Below are 18,320 nucleotides of genomic sequence, written 5' to 3'. Positions count from 1 at the left end.
AATCAGGAACACAAAATACTACAGCTGGGATTAGAAGACAGTAAAACTTTTCACTATCTCAGTGGCAAGTGAGAAAGTAGAAGTAACAGTCCTATCCAGTACATTAGTACCTTGTTTGTATAGGAATTTTGCAAGCAAGACTATTTACACAGCAAATCTAAAGATGTAAACACAAATAATATTGAAAATTAAATTCTGAATGAAGAAGTAGCATTTGACTAAATATTTTTTACAGCATTATAAAATACAATATAAGTGCTTAATACAATACCATACTAGCTTTTTTCACATCATCACATAGGTAGTGCCAAACTGTTAAAAACTCCAGTACTTTAACACTTAAGCCTAATTTTATGACTCACCCTCTCTGGTTTGACTACCAGTTGCAGCTAAAATCCCTACTGACTATGCTCATAAAGCATCTCCAATAAGCCAAAAGCCGCACAAAACCAGTAAGTGCTAAGTTTTCATAGTCATCAGTAAGAGGGAGGTGATTAAGGTCTGAATATTCAAGGACAGGAAATTCTTCTCCATAGCCTTTTCTAAAAGGAACCACCCATTTCTATGCATTATGAATGATATCTGAGTTTCTTTAAAACTGACTTCATTGCCAACTGCTACCAACATTTGCTTCTTCAAAAGGACCAAACAACTGAAAAACACAGAAAATTGTCTAGCAACACTCTTAAGTTTGGAAATCTCAAAGTGCATCCTTTAATAGCCTTATTCAGTAAACCTTCCTAGATGGTTTTTGCACACGTTTACGTGCCAATTATTAACTCAAGAATGGTGATACAGACAACCCTGGACACACCTTGTTCTCTCTGAGTGATTACTGGAACTTACTCTGAAAATTGTTTTGGTAAGAAAAGCTGATTTGCAGGAAGAGTCTTAATTGAAACCACATTTTCAACTGCTGAAGATCCTTTACATGTGTGTGTAGTAAACAAAGATGGAAGTTTCCTTTATGTTCTGTACCAGAAGGAAAACAATTTTCCAATCAAGTACTGTTATCAAGGTACACTTGATGTGGTATGTTATAGATGTGCATTAGGTAGGCACTACACCCCAAATCTTGCAAGTAACAGTAGAACAACTATATTTCTTCTTCTCTTGTTGCTGTTTTTATGCAGAAGCAGCCAAATTAGAAGCAAATACAATTTGGCAGAACATACATTATATTAGATTGATCTGCTGGACACAAAATGTGAAAAGTTGCCACCAATTAATCAACATATATATTCAGAACTTGTGTTTTAAATTATTTCAAAAATGAAAAATTCCAAGAATATGCTTGGACTCTTTATAGGAAAGAAACACCTGCTTGGTTTTAGCCAGGGCCCAGCTCACAACAGAAGTTCTTCAACTAGCAGCATGCATAACTGTTACAACATTCTCCCAGAACAAGCAGAAGAGTTGACACACCTCATGGATACCTCCTCTGTATAGAGACAGTCACAACTCCCCCCCCGCCCCCCACCTTTAAGGATAGGCTCCTGCTTTTTTACTACAGAGGTGAACTCTGCTTAAATGTGATTATCCATTAATGAAAACTCAAAGATGCAAGGAGTAGGAAAATGAAACCTATTCAAGGTCTTCACCTGAAAAATCCAACACCTCACAAAGTGAATCTTATTATGCTCTGTAGGTGCATAGTGACAACCAGAAGTTGGTGAACAAATTCTCACGACATTTCAAATTGCCACTAGGCAATTTGTCACACTGAAAGATGCTAAACACGTATTTTGAAAGAAGCTCCAATTTTCTGTATGTTATTATTTGGCATATTAGCTGCAGCAGTCTGCTTCCTTTGACCAGTCAGGCTCTGAAAGGATTGCAGAAAGACCTGTATCAACATATGCCACTGCAACAGCCTTCAGCTAGTCTGTAAAAAACCCCAATCAATGAGGCACCAGAAGCTAGCATAGATGGACAGCTGGAGTAGAGATTGACAGGACAGGAAAAGGGGATGTGCAATCTTGAATCATATGGGGATGCAGTATGCTGGAGTCAATCTTTAGATGAGATAGAGTGTTACATGGTCGAATAAGAGCCTTCTGCAAAGGGACTGTCCAGCAAGCCAGAACAGAGCCCTGGGTCAAGTGAGCAGGGGAGACACTAAAAGAGTTTTTTTGAATTTGCCTGTTTGTCACTTCAATCTTTTTCTTTGCCTGAGGAAGTAAAAACTGAAGAAACTAAATCTTAATTGTGAGAGGAAAACATGAGAAAGGAACCTCTGCAATCCTTCAATGCATGCCATAAGAATGCAAAAAACACCCAAATACAAGTTTTCAGAAGCAGAGTTTTAAGAGAATTCTAAGACTTCATTTGAGGCCAACAAGGAACAAGTCACTGCTCCTTACAGCCTCCAGTGAGCAAGAAAGCAAGCTAACAATGAGCATGCAGGCTCCATGAAGCTCTCATTTCATCTGGATCAAGGCAGCACAATCCAGCTCTGTATATAACAGCAAACTACTGTGTGACAACAGCAATGTCTGAGTTACACACCTATAGAAGCCCTCACTTCTCTGCACCTGCCCTCTGCCTTAACGCTTTCCCAAACCACCATCCTCTATCATTACTTTCTACAGGATCAACATGATCCACATCAAACTACAATGACCAAACTGCATCAGTACCACAATCTACTGCAGAGCATACTACACACCACATACACCCAGAGTTAACTTAAAAGGTGTTATGGTAATAGAATTAATCGTGTCAGGGAGGTTTGTTCTCACTGAAATCGGGGCTTCAATAACAAGAGTAACAAGGGGCATATGAATCCATAGAAGTTTAACTGCTTCACACATAAAAATCTATCAACAAAATTAGCAAAGGCTTTTTTAAAGCAGTTGAAAAAGTATGCATGTGTACCAAAATGGGATGGATAATGTATGTTTAAAACATAATTTTTTTTTTTTTAAATGCACTTTGGATTTGCTAATTTGTCAAAACCAGCAATGAAATCAAAGTACTTTGGTCTCCTCTTGGGAGATGGAGCTTTCTCCCTCCTGTGCACCATGGCTGCTACTGGGGTTTTTGCATTCTCCTCCCAGCTCCTCTGGAAATGACGGGAACAGAAGGATTGGAGCAATACAAGCAGGGATCAATTTCCCTATTTTATTCACTCCTGTACTGCTGTACAGACAGCATCCTTGCTGATGTGAGCTTTCTGCTGGACAAGAAGACTGATACTTTACTGCACAGTCCTTTGCAGAAGGATTGTTTCCCTCCCCATGACCAACTGAAATTTTATTCAAGCATGTTGTCGTCTTGTGGCTCAACAGCCCAAAATTACAGACAAGTTCAGAGTAAAAACAGTTAACAGGACCTCTCTACTTAGGAATTAATTAGATTCAGTTGTTTTAGGATCCACATAACTGAGAAAGTAAGGGCACACTTAGGCCAAATCTCTTTTGGCAGAGACTCACCACAGTACTACGTCACACCCTGATTTTGCAATCTATATCCATTGCTGCCAAGCAGAGAGTAATGCTTCATTTAATCCACACCCTTGTATAATTTGGCTGAGAATACTTCCTTTAGCCTGAAGGCTCAGCAGTAATTACCCTAACATACACCAATTTCAAGTAAATATAAATGGTGTTCTTTAGATAAAGTTTTTGGAATCTTCAAAGATTGCTGTTATTGTGCATGGTATTTAGTGTAATTTTTAGAGAAATGTTTTAATTAACTTACCTAGAAGAAATATGAGAAAGAACATATAAAAAGGAACATGTGTATCTTTGATCTCAGTATAAACAATTCTAGCAAGTTTAACTAGAAAATACAAACTCTTATGACATTTATAACATCTTATCAATCAGATAGAAGAAACTGGATAAGCAACCTTTTACAATAGAAGAACTAGATTGTCATTACTGTTAATGGTTATGTCTCTGTGTCATTACTATTCTATTGGAACATTTTTGTGGTTAGATGAATCTATTTATACAACTTATGTTTTCAAATTAAAAAATCATTTTTACTATTCATTTTTTAAACGTAAACACCCAACTCTTCTATCGTAAGACAAGATCCTGTATTTGCACCTTGAGCCAGAACTCTGACATTGTCCAATGATGTGGGCAGCACAGCAGGGTCACAGAGCTCTGAGGAAGCTCCTTCTCCTGCAGAATGGCCTGAGCTGCCTGTAAGCCATGATAAAAGCAACAGGCATGTCCTGATACTCTTGATTTTTATTTACTGCCAAAGTCAGCTGTAAGCTGGAACATCATGAGCCTTTGTAATCTATTTGCACTGAAGAAACTGAGTCACAGCTACTTCAAAATGTAAATGGTATAGCCAAATAGGTTATAAAAGAAGGAGGTATAAAAAAATAACATCTTGTGATAGATATTCCTATTGTTTTAAAAGAAAACTTGCTTTGAGAAAAATATCTGTAAGCTCTATTTTTCAGTTCTTCCATAGCATTAGAAGCAAATAATAATGAAAAAAGTTTTTATCTTCTTTCTTTCTCCCTTCTCTTACACATTTCCTTTAAGTCAAAGTGAGAGGTATAAATATCTTAAAATGAATGATCATCTTCCCCGGGGGAGTTCCCATTCAAATTAACAGACATATATAAAAAAGCACTTTAGACTTAATGCTCTTCTGCTTATGGTAAAAATACTTTAAGCAAACATCAGTGTAATTACATCAGGTGACACTTGCTGAGAGCTGATCTGTGGTGTTGAGCTGGTGATTTCTCTCTACTGAGTCCTCCTACCATTTAAAAAGAAAAGAGAAAATCTGTTAACTGGATCTTAAACTTAAGTCATTGTAATACTCAGTGACTATGCAGTAATCTTTAGTTAAAACAAAGGCTTGTAATGACTGTAAAGGTATGTTTATCTTTGGTTAATAGGAGGAAAAAATCCCACAACAGAATAATATACTCAAAAACCAAGGGACTAAAATAAGTCAAGTTTACCCACTTAGAAAGTGCCAGTATTCTGCATTATTGCTATCTGTTATTACAGATGAAGTGGTGGTGGGGCTGTTTAAATAATTCAGTTTCCAAAAGAAAGAAAACATACATACTTGATCCAGCCACAGAGTTAAAATCAATTACATCCTACAAATCACAGAAAACATGAGAATTCTTCAAAGTAGCAATAACATATTTATTGCAATAACAGAAAGCAACTCACATTTCTACATTTAAGAATGTAAAAGAAAATACTAGGTAAAATTGTTAATTTTTTGGCATCAGTAGCCCATTAGAATAATTAAATGAAAAGGATCACATTTTTAAAAAATCCACCCCCATAAAAATATAAGAACAGTTCTCTTGAGAATTTTTTAATTTCTGGAAAGTGTGTCAGGCAGAATTAGTTCTTCAGATATATGACAGAGCAGGAAGACAACAAACTGCGTAAGACCATAGAAATATAACTGCAAAGTGAGAGACAAGAACCAGGCACTTATTTCTTTCATCTTGATGCACATTCCCCTTTTTCAAACACATGACACAATCTACTAGCAGCAGATTTCAGCTTGCAGGAAGCTAACCACTCCACAAGCATTTATTCTCATCGCTTCCTATGTTGGCAGCACCTCTATAGCACACACTGAAAGTGTTCTGCACTTCTGTTCAGCCCCAGACTCCATGGGTAGCAGAGTGCTATCAAAACATATTTTGCCCACTGGACTGTCTGATCAAGGCCACTAGGAATATCCCTTAGTGAAGGGGGAACTTGAATTTCTTCCTCTGTAGAAGAAGGAGGGAGTAATATTAGTAAGAATAAACGGAAAAGATAAACAGATTAGGCAAACAATCTGTTTATTGTAACAGATATTATATATATATATAATATTATAAAGGCTACTAAACAATTTTGCACAAGCCTCATAACATCACTTCATTATTTTCTCAATCAATAACACAAAAAAAGGCCTGCAGACTCACCAACGCTAATGAAATTGAGAAACTTTGTGAAATTATTATACATTACCTACTTCCCTTTTGTAAGTTTTTTCATAAATAAAAAATAAAGTAAAATTAGTTCCCTATAATGACCTATAGCAGATTGGACTACACTCACACCACTTTCAATTAATAGTGTGGGTTCTGAACCATTTTTAGGTGTGTATTTGGTTCTCTTCACCATAACGTTTCTGCCCCAATTTTAAGAAGATGTGGGGATAAAAAGAAAGATGTCAATGGAACTTAGACATTATGACAAATTGCTACAGCATTTCCATAGCTCTGATCTGTGCAGCCCTGCTAGCTTAATTGCTTTCACCATCACAGAAAATCTAAATGAAGCTGCTGGGCAAGCTAATGAGCAGCATACATTACAATTCAACAAGGAACAGATATACCCACTATTCTTTCAAAACAAAGTTGAGTTCTTTTCTTGTGTTTATATTCTTGGCAAGAAGTCTTTTACACATACTCAAGATATTTCTCTTAAAAACTGGATAGGAAGATATTTCACTCCTATGTTAAAATACAGTATATTAACACTAATATGCTAGGAACAAAAAAAGTATGTTTTCAGTGATCCATGTGCCATTCAATTTGCCTGCATGGACTGGATCCCAGTAACAGATTTCTCCAAAGGGCACTCCCTCTAAACAAAAACATTCCCCCACCCTAAAATTACATATTTTCAGCACAGTAGTGCAGGGAAGATGGCAATGGTGCCACCTGTACCACATGGCTTCTCTTAGTCATCTTCTGTCTTTCAATCACCTCTTTCATGAGGTACTACAAATACTGTACTTCATCTTATACTTGGACTATAGAGTTCACATACATGCACTCTTATATTAATATATACTCTTGTTTTTTAGTATCTGTTTGGAATATTTTGTTGATGATTATTCTAAAATTAGAAAAAAATAAGTTATTAGACTAACAAAATTGAATTGAATTGTTCATTTGATACATGTTCAATTACACCTTGTGTAAGCCTTATTTCCCCTAAGAGTTTCTCAGTAAGAGATGAAAAGAATAAGGCTACACTGAACAAGCTTTCTGCAGACATTCTTCCTTGAGTGGCAAAAAATTATGTGAAAGGCATATAGCCACCAAAAAAACCCAAACAAGCCCATCCAAATCCTTCAGGGCTGTTGCAGTACTGAAGGAGAGATGTTACAGAGTTGGGGAGAAAGTATGAAATATTGGGGGGGAGGGGATCAATGATTTAACATACTTATGAGACTGCAACTTTTGACATGTATTTCTGCAGCATCTCTGCACAATGTGAATTTTGCTTCTTGGTGCAGCAAAATTGTACCTCCTTTTTCTGATTCCAAGAAAAAACCCAAGAATAAAAAATGTATTTTAACAACATTTAACTGATGCATTAATATTTCTGATATCTTTATGTAGAAATCTATTTCACCATCTGCTTGGGACTGAAAGAAGCAGTTTTAAATAGTCTATCAAATGTTACAGAGAACTTAAATATGAAGTCAGTTTTGTTAATTTTTTTAGAGAGCAATAAAGAGTGTTTTGAAGCTTTCCCTTTATATAGGTGGAAAACACCTTTGACTGTCAGTTGTGTTAATGGAGAGAAAATTTCTAATTGTTCTCAACCCTGCCAAAATGTTGTGTTTTTTGTTTTTGAGATTTTCTTTAAAGATACAAGAACCATCACGTTTCTAGCACATATGTAATTAATTTTTAAGAGCAAGTTTAATTAACTGGTTTTATTGAAGTCCAAATTTCAGTGAACAGATCTGTGTAGTATTTATAGTTAAGCTTCAATCTCCCACATAATTAACAATTAGGGTCACTGTTAATTACAATGACTTGAAACCTAAAACTTATTTTAGAAAGCATGTCCTGAACATTATGATAGTTACTGAAGAATCAGTGTTGAATAAAGCCCAAAGATGCCAGATATTTCTTTCATGGCATGCCACAGACCTCCAAAACAGTGTGTCAGAGGAAGGTGATTTCACTGTCCAAAGATACTCAGTCTTAAGGAGGAAAGGCAAACAAAATTTTCCAGAGGGGATTTTAATGTCTGTGAGCTAGAATGAGCAATTGAAAATCTGGAGTTTTTGCGACTTCTCTATTTGTTAAAAAAATAACAACTAGGAAATGGGTCATCCTGGAAGAAGTTATGAAAGAGGAGGATATGAGAAGAAACAGACAGGAATGTTTAAGACAAAGTTCTGGATAATGCTACAATACAGTGCTGCAGAACAGCACTACAGGCCAGGTATGATAAAACTGGCACTAAGCATGAGCGTAGCCAGGGCCATACAGCACAGGCAAGGTAAAACCTCAATTCTGACTATCAAAGACAGATCTCAATCAAATTACCAAGGAAGAAAAAAAAAAAAAAAAAAGGAAAGCAAAGGAAGAAGAAAAGAAGTTCAGCAACCTTAAATATTACATACCTCTAGGGACAGATTCCTTAAAGTACTAAACACCCATAAGACTTTGTGAATCTAAACTACAAATGTAAAACCCAAAGGGGATGACTTTCTCCAAAGACAAACATCTAGCAGACTTTTCAAAATTACTGACATTGTTATGAGCACAGGTACAACTATACTGAGGCAGACACAAAAATTATTCTGATGTGGTAAAATGAGTCACAACCCTGATGAAAAAATTCAGCAAACAGGCCGTCATGACAGACAGTAAGAAAACCTAAGTTCCATGCCTTTCCCTCAAATTTAAAACAATCTTTGTGAGAGGAACGCACACAACACACATTTTCTTTAACTAATTCTGTTAAATCTGATGAAATGTCTCTAATGAAGTGCTTTATATGTAACACATAAAAATAAGTGGATCCATGTTGTACTTGCTTTGTGGCTCTTATTTGCTAATTACTATTTGACAAAATTCATTATGTTTTTCTAGTAATTCTAACCATGCTCTTGACCAAACTCTCTCTTGCACAGCACTGCACAGAATCAATAGGAAAGCAGTAGATGTTGTTAACTTGGAATTTGGCAAGACTTTCAACACTGTCCCCCATAACATTCCCACAGATTAACAGCTCAGGTGTGCACTGTGTAAAACAGACAGTGCAGCAGACTGGAAGTTGGCGGAGTTGGAGAGTTTAGAGCCTTGTAACCACTCACATGAAACCTAACTGGAGACTTTAGACCAGTGGTGCACTCAGCAGGTCAGTACTGGTGTCCACACTTGAACTTCTCCTTTAATGACCTGGATGACAGGACCGAGTGCATCCTCAATGAATTTGCAGATGATAAAAATCTGGGAGGAGGAGCTGATACAGCAGAGGAACATGCTGCCATTCAGAGGCGCCTTGACAATGCACACAAATGGGCCAACAAGAACCTCTGGAAGCTCAACAATGGGAAATGCCAAGTCCTGAACTAGGGGAGAAATAATCCCATGTACCAAAGCAGACTGAAATATACAAAATATAATTTAAACATAATTAAAAATCCCTTCATGTGAGAACAGTCAAATATTGTGATAGGTTGTCCAGAGATGTTTTAGAGTCTCCATCCTTAGAGACATTCAAAACCCAAATGGATACAGTCACTGAGCTCTAGGTGAGTCCACTTTAAGGAGGAGGGTTGGGCTCCATGGTCAATAATATCATGATCTTGTCTTTACTCATCTCACATAAAGAATATTCTGTCATTGAGAAAGATACTGAAGCTCTCTATCAGATAATTAAACAATTAATTACTTCATTTAGAGCAAACTGGTTGGAAACAAAGGCAGTCCTGCCTTGGCATCCATGAGCTAACTATTCTTGAAGGAAGTGGGGAAATAGAATAAATAGCAGAATAAGGCTGGGGCTTTGTTAAAATCTATAAATCTGAAATTATGCACTTGAAGAAAAGCCAAAACACGTGATATGTCAGGGTATACAGAACCCATTTGTCAAAATGAACACACATATTTAAAAGCTATATTAGTTTTATTTGAAGTATTATATTACAAAGTCACAAATAGCTAATTCTGCAAATGTATCTGGATATGAAAAGATTTAAATGTCAGGAAAGATCTGCTGTAGTACTGCTACTGCCCATATAGCACATAGATAGAAACACTGCTTTTCCACTGCTTCCTACCTCAGGCAAGACTGAGACAATTAAACTGTCTTTTAAAAAGAAAGGGCTGCATATATTCAGGCTGCTACACTCCCCATACTACAAGATATCAGCTACCTCCTCACCAAACTGTTAGAGCATGCACATACACCAGTTACATGGTTAAATATACTGCTAACAGAGCTTTACACGTGTAAATGGGAATTCTGCATTTTGCTTTAAGAAGCACTAGATGCACAGTAAAAGGTGACAGAACTGAACTGTCAACATAACCTTCAGGAATATGGAACCATCTGCTGGATCTCTAGTACAGGCAATTGTTAACAATGCAACATCCCAATTAAAATAAGTACAAAATGAAAATATATTTTGTATATAAAACCAACACAGAAAATAAAGGTTCTGTCCTCACAGCACAATCAATAAATCAATAGAAACATTTAAGTACAGATTACCTATTATTCAAAAGCAAAATTTATCTGGCAGTTAGGACCTGTGAACAGCAGCACTTATCTTCACAGGTTATAACCAATGGGGAATGATGAAATAGATAAGTAAATGTTTTTCATGTTTTACTAAAAACAAGTCTACCACAATAGAACAACCTGGAGGCCCACAAAACGACAGAGAAGTAATTCACAATTTTAAAACATTTTCTTACAGAAAAATCTATTTTAATTGTGGCCCATTAGTATTTTTATGGTTGCTTTCCTTTAAAAATCTTCCTGTTCACATGGCTTCTTCTTTACTATATTTCCTATTTTACTATGCTTCCCTGGTATAAATACTTTCCTGTACCTGTGGATCATCTTGGAAGTAAAAATCAGCTTTGGAAACAAAAACACTGAGAGTGTTCATACACAGCTATAACATACACCTATGTTCCCTCATGCTACTTAGGAAGTCCCCATCAACACTTTTATCTGTGCTTCTGCATAAAGTAAAATTCAAGAAAATAAAATTTCTTGGTTTGAGCAATACTAGGAATAGCCATGTAGAACAACTTAAAAGCATATGTTAATGTTCTTTAAAGGGTTAGTCCACTTACGTTAAGTATTCACAATATGTAAGCATATGTGTTCTACTGCCTCTGTGAGATTTATACACAGTGGAAATAACATGCATCCATTAGCAACAGATGAATATTATTATGGCTCCAAGCTCCTTCGTTTAAGTAGACAATAAAAATACTGAAGTTAATTGGTGTATGGCCATTTGCATTGTGAATTAGTGACTAAAAGTGATTCTGAGACCAGGGGTCTATCTTTTAGACCATGCTAAGGACCATTTCCCCAGCTGCTCAGAAAAAGTAATCATAACTTCATTTGCGAAAAAAATTGTCTGCCTTTAGGAGATAATTCTATATAATTATAGAGATTATTCCTATCTTTACTATCTACATTTTAAATCTCTATTACGTGTTTTTATTTCATTATATATTCCACCCTCCCTCTGGAATTCTTTTTACTCCTCTCAAGGATACAAAACAAAAACACTTTGAAATTAAGGTGCCAATTTTCTGTCTTATTTACAGGTGCCCAGAAAAAATGGCATGAAATTATAAATTTTGTTATTAAATACTGTGATTATCAATGAAACAGATATTATTAGCAAAGTAAGCATCACAAATGTACATAATTGCATTGCTTATCTTTTTCTCCAAATCTTTCAATATAAAATATCTTTAGGAAAAAATAAATCTAAAAATAGATTAAAAAACAACTGCAAAAAGACTATCAAGCACTAAGGTTTTGTAGTAGTATATATGCTTTTAAATTCTATTCTTTTTGAGTGCCCATGTTTAAGATACTTCAGTAAGCATTAAAATATTATCAAAATATTAAATTAAGAAAAGCTGGCAATCTCATCCTCTTCTATGAATTTACAGCACTAATAAATAGGTGTACAGCTTAAATAAAGAAAAATTTTACAAAGAAACATGCATCAGCATTGGACAGTATCACACTGGACTTAAACAGTATCACATATAACAAAACTGGGTTAGTCCCTGAAAGAGCTGCACAGCAAAATTTTTAAAGGCAGAAAATAAAAAAATCCTCATAGAAGTTATCACCCCTTCTGTACAAAAAGTGAAGAAATAAAGAAACTTACCACTTTCAGCAGTGAAAGAATACAGAGGATTCAGTGGAAGACTCAGAGCACCCGACAGCCTTAGCTTGGAGTGCGGTGACAGAGATGATGGTGCAGGAAGCAAGAGATTGGAGTTTGCCTGTAATAGGAAGACAAATCAGAAAGTGAAGTCTAATTTCCTGGGTCACTTACTGATGCAATAGCTAGAAGAGAAATATGTGTTTACTGTAAATAACTATTAAATTCCAGGAAAAAAAAATTAAAGCTCAAGTCGATGAAGACTAACAACGTCAATATTTATTTTTTCTTAGTATTTGGACATACAGACTTGGAAAAATTACTGGCACAGCAACAAACTCAATTGTGTGTTTATATATGAATACTAACTCTCAAGCAGTGCAAACAATGAAACAGAATTGTCTAAACCAGCATTTTGTTGCATCTTTGTGTATAAACATAAGACGTGTATATGCTCATAAACTTATAAGTGTAAAATAATTTCTCATTTTTGAGTACTCAAACTACACTATATCCATGAAGAGATACTCACCACTATAGGAAAAAAAAAATCTTAAACCAATCCTAGCCCAGAACTGATTTCTGTAAAGCAATAAACACCAACATCCCAGGCACTTCCTACATGTAAATCACACATAATATAATTCCAGTCTAATCTCCATAGCAACAAAGAAAATGTAGTTAAAATCAATTTTCCTATGGACTTTATATATATATATATACACACACATACAACTATTACAAAACAAAAGCCCTTCCCAAACCTTACTCTTGTAATATTATCCAATACACTCTATGAAAAGAAATTTAATGATCTCAAGTTTTTGGTTGATCCAACTGAGAATTTTACTGTTTGTTAAATATATTTTCACTGCCTTAATACACTAAAGCCAAGGCAGAAGAAAAACAGGCCTTGAATAAAATATTTGTAGCTTTCCTCAAGCAAGGTATTCATACGCTAAAATTAATGAGAGTTATTTACATAACATAATTCTTGACCCTTTTAAAAGTCAAGCCTATTTCATCATATAGAATAAAAGCATATGGTTACTCAATCCAACTGAAATCTCCCAGTTAGTAAAGTACTATCTCTGGCCTCAGTAAACAGTAAAGTACTATCTCTGGCCTCAGTAAAGTCTAGATCAGAACCTTAAACATAAGTGGTGGGCCAGTGATATCTTGCGAATTTTCAAACTACTGCATTGTAAATTCTGTTTAAAGAAAGGAGACAATCACCGATTCACTTGGGTTTAACTACCTCAAAAATGACCTATTTTATATAACTATTCTTTCTGTAATTCAATAATTATTATTCAATTCAATAATGCACAGTATTTGGGTATTGGCAAATTACCTGAAATGTAGGTAATTTAGCAATAAAAATGTGTGTTGAATTACTTGACTGGGCCAGAGGGTATCTGCCACCCAATCCTCTGCACCACTACACCTGACCATCTTAATGTGTCTAGTTTTTGTGCAGGAATATGGATTTCATTCTAATGTGGAAAGTTTATAGCAAAAATTATCTTTGACTAACAAGGAATCTTGCAGCAAAAGAGCACAACTGTAATAACTATACTCCAAAGCTGACAGAAAGAAAAGTAAGATAGAAAATCAGATTAATTCATTGAACATGATTTCAAAAAAGCATTAAACCTACTAGATTTTACTACAGTGTACAAATTTAAATGAATGCTAGTAAGCAGTAGTTGGGAAATGTTATCAGAATGGAGGCCTGTTTTTCTGAACAACTGCAACAATAAAATCAATCTGCTTTTCTTACATTTACATATGCAAGCAAGCTTCATTAATATAAAGTTTTGTCTTATACAAAAGAATGGTGGAAAGCCATTAGATTACATATTTACTCAAACACAGAAAAAATAATCTGCTCTGCAAATGTTTTGATCTCAGCTTCCAGTATTTCATCTTCTTTAATCCACTGTAAACTCTAGGGAGAGCCTTTTTCCCTAGATAAATGAGAAGATCTCCCCTTTGCATGAATTTCTTGCTAAGTGCACACTACACCACAAGACAAAGAGAGGCTTTCCAGTCGCTCTCTTTCAAATTTACTATCAAAAGTTAGATTTCAGATAACACCAGGAAATGAAGACAGGTTGACTATACTGACCTTTGGAAATCAAGTTTAACAAGACAGAACAAACTATTGAAAACTAACACTTAATAGATGCCTCCCCAGTTCATCCTGGAAGGAAGAATTATAAAGCTAAGCTTGTCTTGATTCTGGTCCTTGAACAAATTATATCAGGGATTTGGAACTCTATGTAAATTATTCCTGTACAACACTTAATTCACTTCTCTTTATTTTCCTGCTGTATTACGCAAACACTCTCACTATATGTGCCAAATAGCGTGCTTTGAAATCAAATGCAACAAGACACACAGAAGAGAGGGCTGAATGTGCAGTCCTGAGGATTTAAGAAAATCACCTCTTCTAAAATGCAGCCTAAGTTCCATTAGAGTACTTCCTTTCTGTCCAAGGCCTTAAAAACAAGTGGAAAACCTTTTTAATAAAAGAGATATTAAAAATTAAGTTTTAAGTAGTCTTACAGGAAGTGATTTATACCTCCCCTTGATGGCAGTGAAGCTGAATTCAGGTGAGCAATAAAAGACTGCCCATCCAAAGCAGAGTTTTAATGACCTTTCTGCCACTAGCTCTTAAGTATTATTTAAATCTCTAAGAGGCCCAAGGAGGAAAAAAAGTCACAACATTGTAACAGAAATGGGAAGCACTCAGCTAATAAGTGAGGAATTGTGATTCAAGCACAACTGCTTCCAGGTGAAGTACCCTGTTCTATGAAAAATAATTCTCCTACAACAGGCAGACATAAGACTATTCACAGAACAAAATTACTTTTTTTTTTAAATACAGGCTGTGGGAAATCATTGCTAAATATCTTCACAACAATGAGCAAAGCTTGCTAAGATAGACAATCATGAATTTACTTATTTTTCACAACAGGCTCTGCTTTCTTCATGCATGAACCACAGCTTTATCAGAGACACAGTTTACTACTACTGAAAATTGAGTAAAACTAAGAGTTAAAACATTCTTATTGTTTCCATCACAATAAAGATACCTATGTAATTTTTGCCAGGCTTAAAGAAAGATGATTTGCATTTTCTTTTCTGTGTTAGGGCAGCTCTACACAAATTATGCAAATACACACTTTCAGTGAAACTAGTTTTCACGTTAAAAGTGAATTGCATAAGACAAAAAATAGAATGCTCTAAGACTTGACAATGTGGCAAAAGCATGTATTGAGAGATAAAGCAGCCAACATGTAACTGATTCCAAGACTAGTACTACAGAGTATTTACAGATGCTATTTGTAAATGCCACAAAGGTGTCAGACATCTAAAAGGTGAATTTCAGAGCTAGAATACTACACCTTCAAAGAAAGCTCTTCTCTCCATACCTACACAACATATCTCATCCCCTTGTTATGGACAGTTACAAACTGGTTTGTTTTTTTTTTTTTTTTTACTGCTAGATGGAAGGGAAACTAAAAAAACATAAATAGTAACATTGAATGAAAAACTCTTATAAGCACTTCCAAGAGCCAGAGATAAATTAAATGTTTTCCTATCAAAAACTTCCATTAACAGAATCATGCATTAGTATTAGTTCCTTGAGGTAGAGACAAATAACTGCTGCAAAGATTCACTACTCTGTAATTTTTCTATTTGGAAATGAAGCTAATTCTGCATTCTGTTTTCATACAGAAATTAATTTTTACATTTGTATCAAAATGTCTTCACTTTTGTGAACTGCTAAAGCTTTAGCACAATAATCAACTCTTGGTTCTAATTTCTGGGCTAAGAATGGCAATGCTGCAGAAGAGAAGAAACTTTATGTATAATTTGTTAAGGTTCATGTTTAGGTAAAAAGAAAAACAGAAATAAAAAAAAATTATTGATACTAACAGGACCTGGAAAGGGGGCATGGTCATAAGACAAAGAACCCAATCTTATATGGGATCAGAGTATTCTCTATCTAGCTTAACCTGAACGTAATGTATTGACAGTAAATCCATATCTAAGTCACAGAACTCTAAACTCTACACTTTAAAGTTAGCTTTAAATCCAGTAGCTGTTAAGTTTTAAAGTTCTAAAGTTTTAAATTTTTAAGTTTTAAATTCAGAATGCTGTTGACACATGTGAAAACCAGAGACACCCACGTTGGCAGATTTGCTATTTGTCTGTTCCAGCACATTTGTCTCATAAAACACGACTCCAGGTGTGACCTTAGGCCAGGTCTACAAGGTGTGCTGCCACCATGCTCGTCCCAACATGCTATTTCCCGCACGTCTGTCACAAGGGCATGCAAACATGACACAAAGACCAGGATTACTCTGCACTGGGGTGGCCTCACCTTGAATGCCTTGTGCAGTTTCGGGTGCCACAACCTAAGAAAGACATTAAACTTTTAGAGAGTGTCCAAAGGACAGAAACAAAGATGGTGAAGGGCCAGGAGGAGAAGCTGTACCAGGAGTGGCTGAGGTCACTTGGTCTGTTCAGCCTGAGAAGGGGAGACCTCAGTGCAGTTACAGGCTCCTCATGAGGGGAAGAGAAGGTGCAGACACTGATCTCTTCTCTGTGGTGAACAGTGATAGGGCCCAAGGGAATGGCCTCAAGTTGTGTCAGGGGAAGTTTAGGTTGAATATGAGGAAAAAATTTTTCACTCAGAGGGTGGTTGGGCACAGGAACAGGCTTCCCGGAGAAGTGGTCACATCATCAGCCTGACAGAGTTCTAGAAGTGTTTGCACAATGTTCTTGGGCACATGGTGTGACTCTTGGGGTTGGTGCTGTGCAGTGCCAGGAGGTGGACTTGATCTCTGGAGGTTCCTTCCAATTCAACATATTCTATGATTCTGTGAAATACATACAAGGTAACACACCTGTGTTCTCATTTGGATTTTTAATGTTCCAACTCAACCACAGTGCAGCAAGTCGCCCTACGTGTGGTTTTGTCTTTCTCCATTTTCACTCGTCTGTTCCCAGAAATATTAGCACATTCTCACACATGTGGCTGAGTGGCAACTTTTAAGAGTTCTACTTTGACAAACGCTTTAGCAAACCATTCACGTGAGTGTGCAACTCTGATAAGCCTTCCAGCAAAGCCAGTACTTATATGCATGCATCATTTTTCATTTGGGAAAGGGAATTGCATACACATTAAAAAACTAATTCCCAATCACAAAATAATAGAAATTTGAAGTTTTATGTTGTATATTTTACTCTGGGGCTGTCCAAAATGTGATAATCAGGCAGGCAATACTGCAGCCACATGCAAAAAATTATCCCATCCCTGCTTGAAAAGTATCTACCGCTGTCATCGGAGTCTCGTGTTGGATCACTGAAAAGATTAGCATCAAGACTCCTTTCAAAGAAATCTCCTCCCCCATATCTCCGTGGGTCATAAAGTCCTGCAAGGAAGCACTCTCAGTGATCATAATCACTACTGCTAGGTGACAGATATCAAACTGGATGTGCATTCTTTCAACCACCATCCTGTACTGTCTGGAAACTCACACAGGGAGAAGACTCGGATGAACTTTTGGACATCTCCCACACGGGTAGAGGGCTTGGAGGATGCTGTCAAAAACACTGATCATTACTCTGCTCACAGTGGACTTACTCATCCCAAACTAGTCAATGGAAATCTAGTGTTACAAAACTCCAGTGGCTGAAAGTTATTCTTTCAAACACAGTTGTAGGCTTATCTATTTTATCTAGTCACACAGGAACATGGAACTTGTAGATGCTTTTGCTAAATCAGATTTGTCTTCCACAGTCCAGAACTACTGGTTAATCTGGGACTAAAGAGTTGCAATGATAAAGGCTCTCATAAATTCTCTAACCCCATCATTTTCTTCATATGGCCAGACATCCAGAACAGTAAAAATTTATCCTGGAGTATCTTCCTGGAATACTTGTCCCAGACACAAGGCTACATGCTCCATTCTCTCCATGTTGTGTCTTTCTCTGATAAACAACTAGACAGCACCAGCACTCACTTTGTAGGTGAGCAGAACAGAATGAGCAGAAAGTAGAAACAAGGTTTGCTACCTTGTGTCAGGCCACATGTAATTGAAAGGTAGAAGCAGCATACTAGTGTTATCACTGAGAGCTATGGTGTGCTGTTTCATGAAGGGGTTCACTGGGAGTTCACGGTTCAG

At 36.2% G+C, this 18,320-nt stretch overlaps 1 protein-coding gene across 1 annotated transcript in view; it reads right to left on the bottom strand.

The window, feature by feature from the left end:
• AHI1 (Abelson helper integration site 1) overlaps window positions 1-18,320 on the bottom strand; it is an 85,943-nt gene that overhangs the window by 33,730 nt on the left and 33,893 nt on the right. Inside the window, exon 19 of the mRNA XM_066546986.1 lies at window positions 12,121-12,238. Within this exon, the coding sequence (XP_066403083.1) occupies window positions 12,121-12,238 (118 nt within the window). The remainder of the gene's footprint in view (window positions 1-12,120; window positions 12,239-18,320) is intronic.

This window comes from Molothrus aeneus, chromosome 3 (assembly GCF_037042795.1).
Source record: "Molothrus aeneus isolate 106 chromosome 3, BPBGC_Maene_1.0, whole genome shotgun sequence".
In the NCBI taxonomy this organism is placed as follows: Eukaryota; Metazoa; Chordata; class Aves; order Passeriformes; family Icteridae; genus Molothrus; species Molothrus aeneus.
The sequence above is the reverse complement of the archived record's forward strand: the minus strand, read 5'-3'. Positions and strand labels throughout refer to the sequence as shown.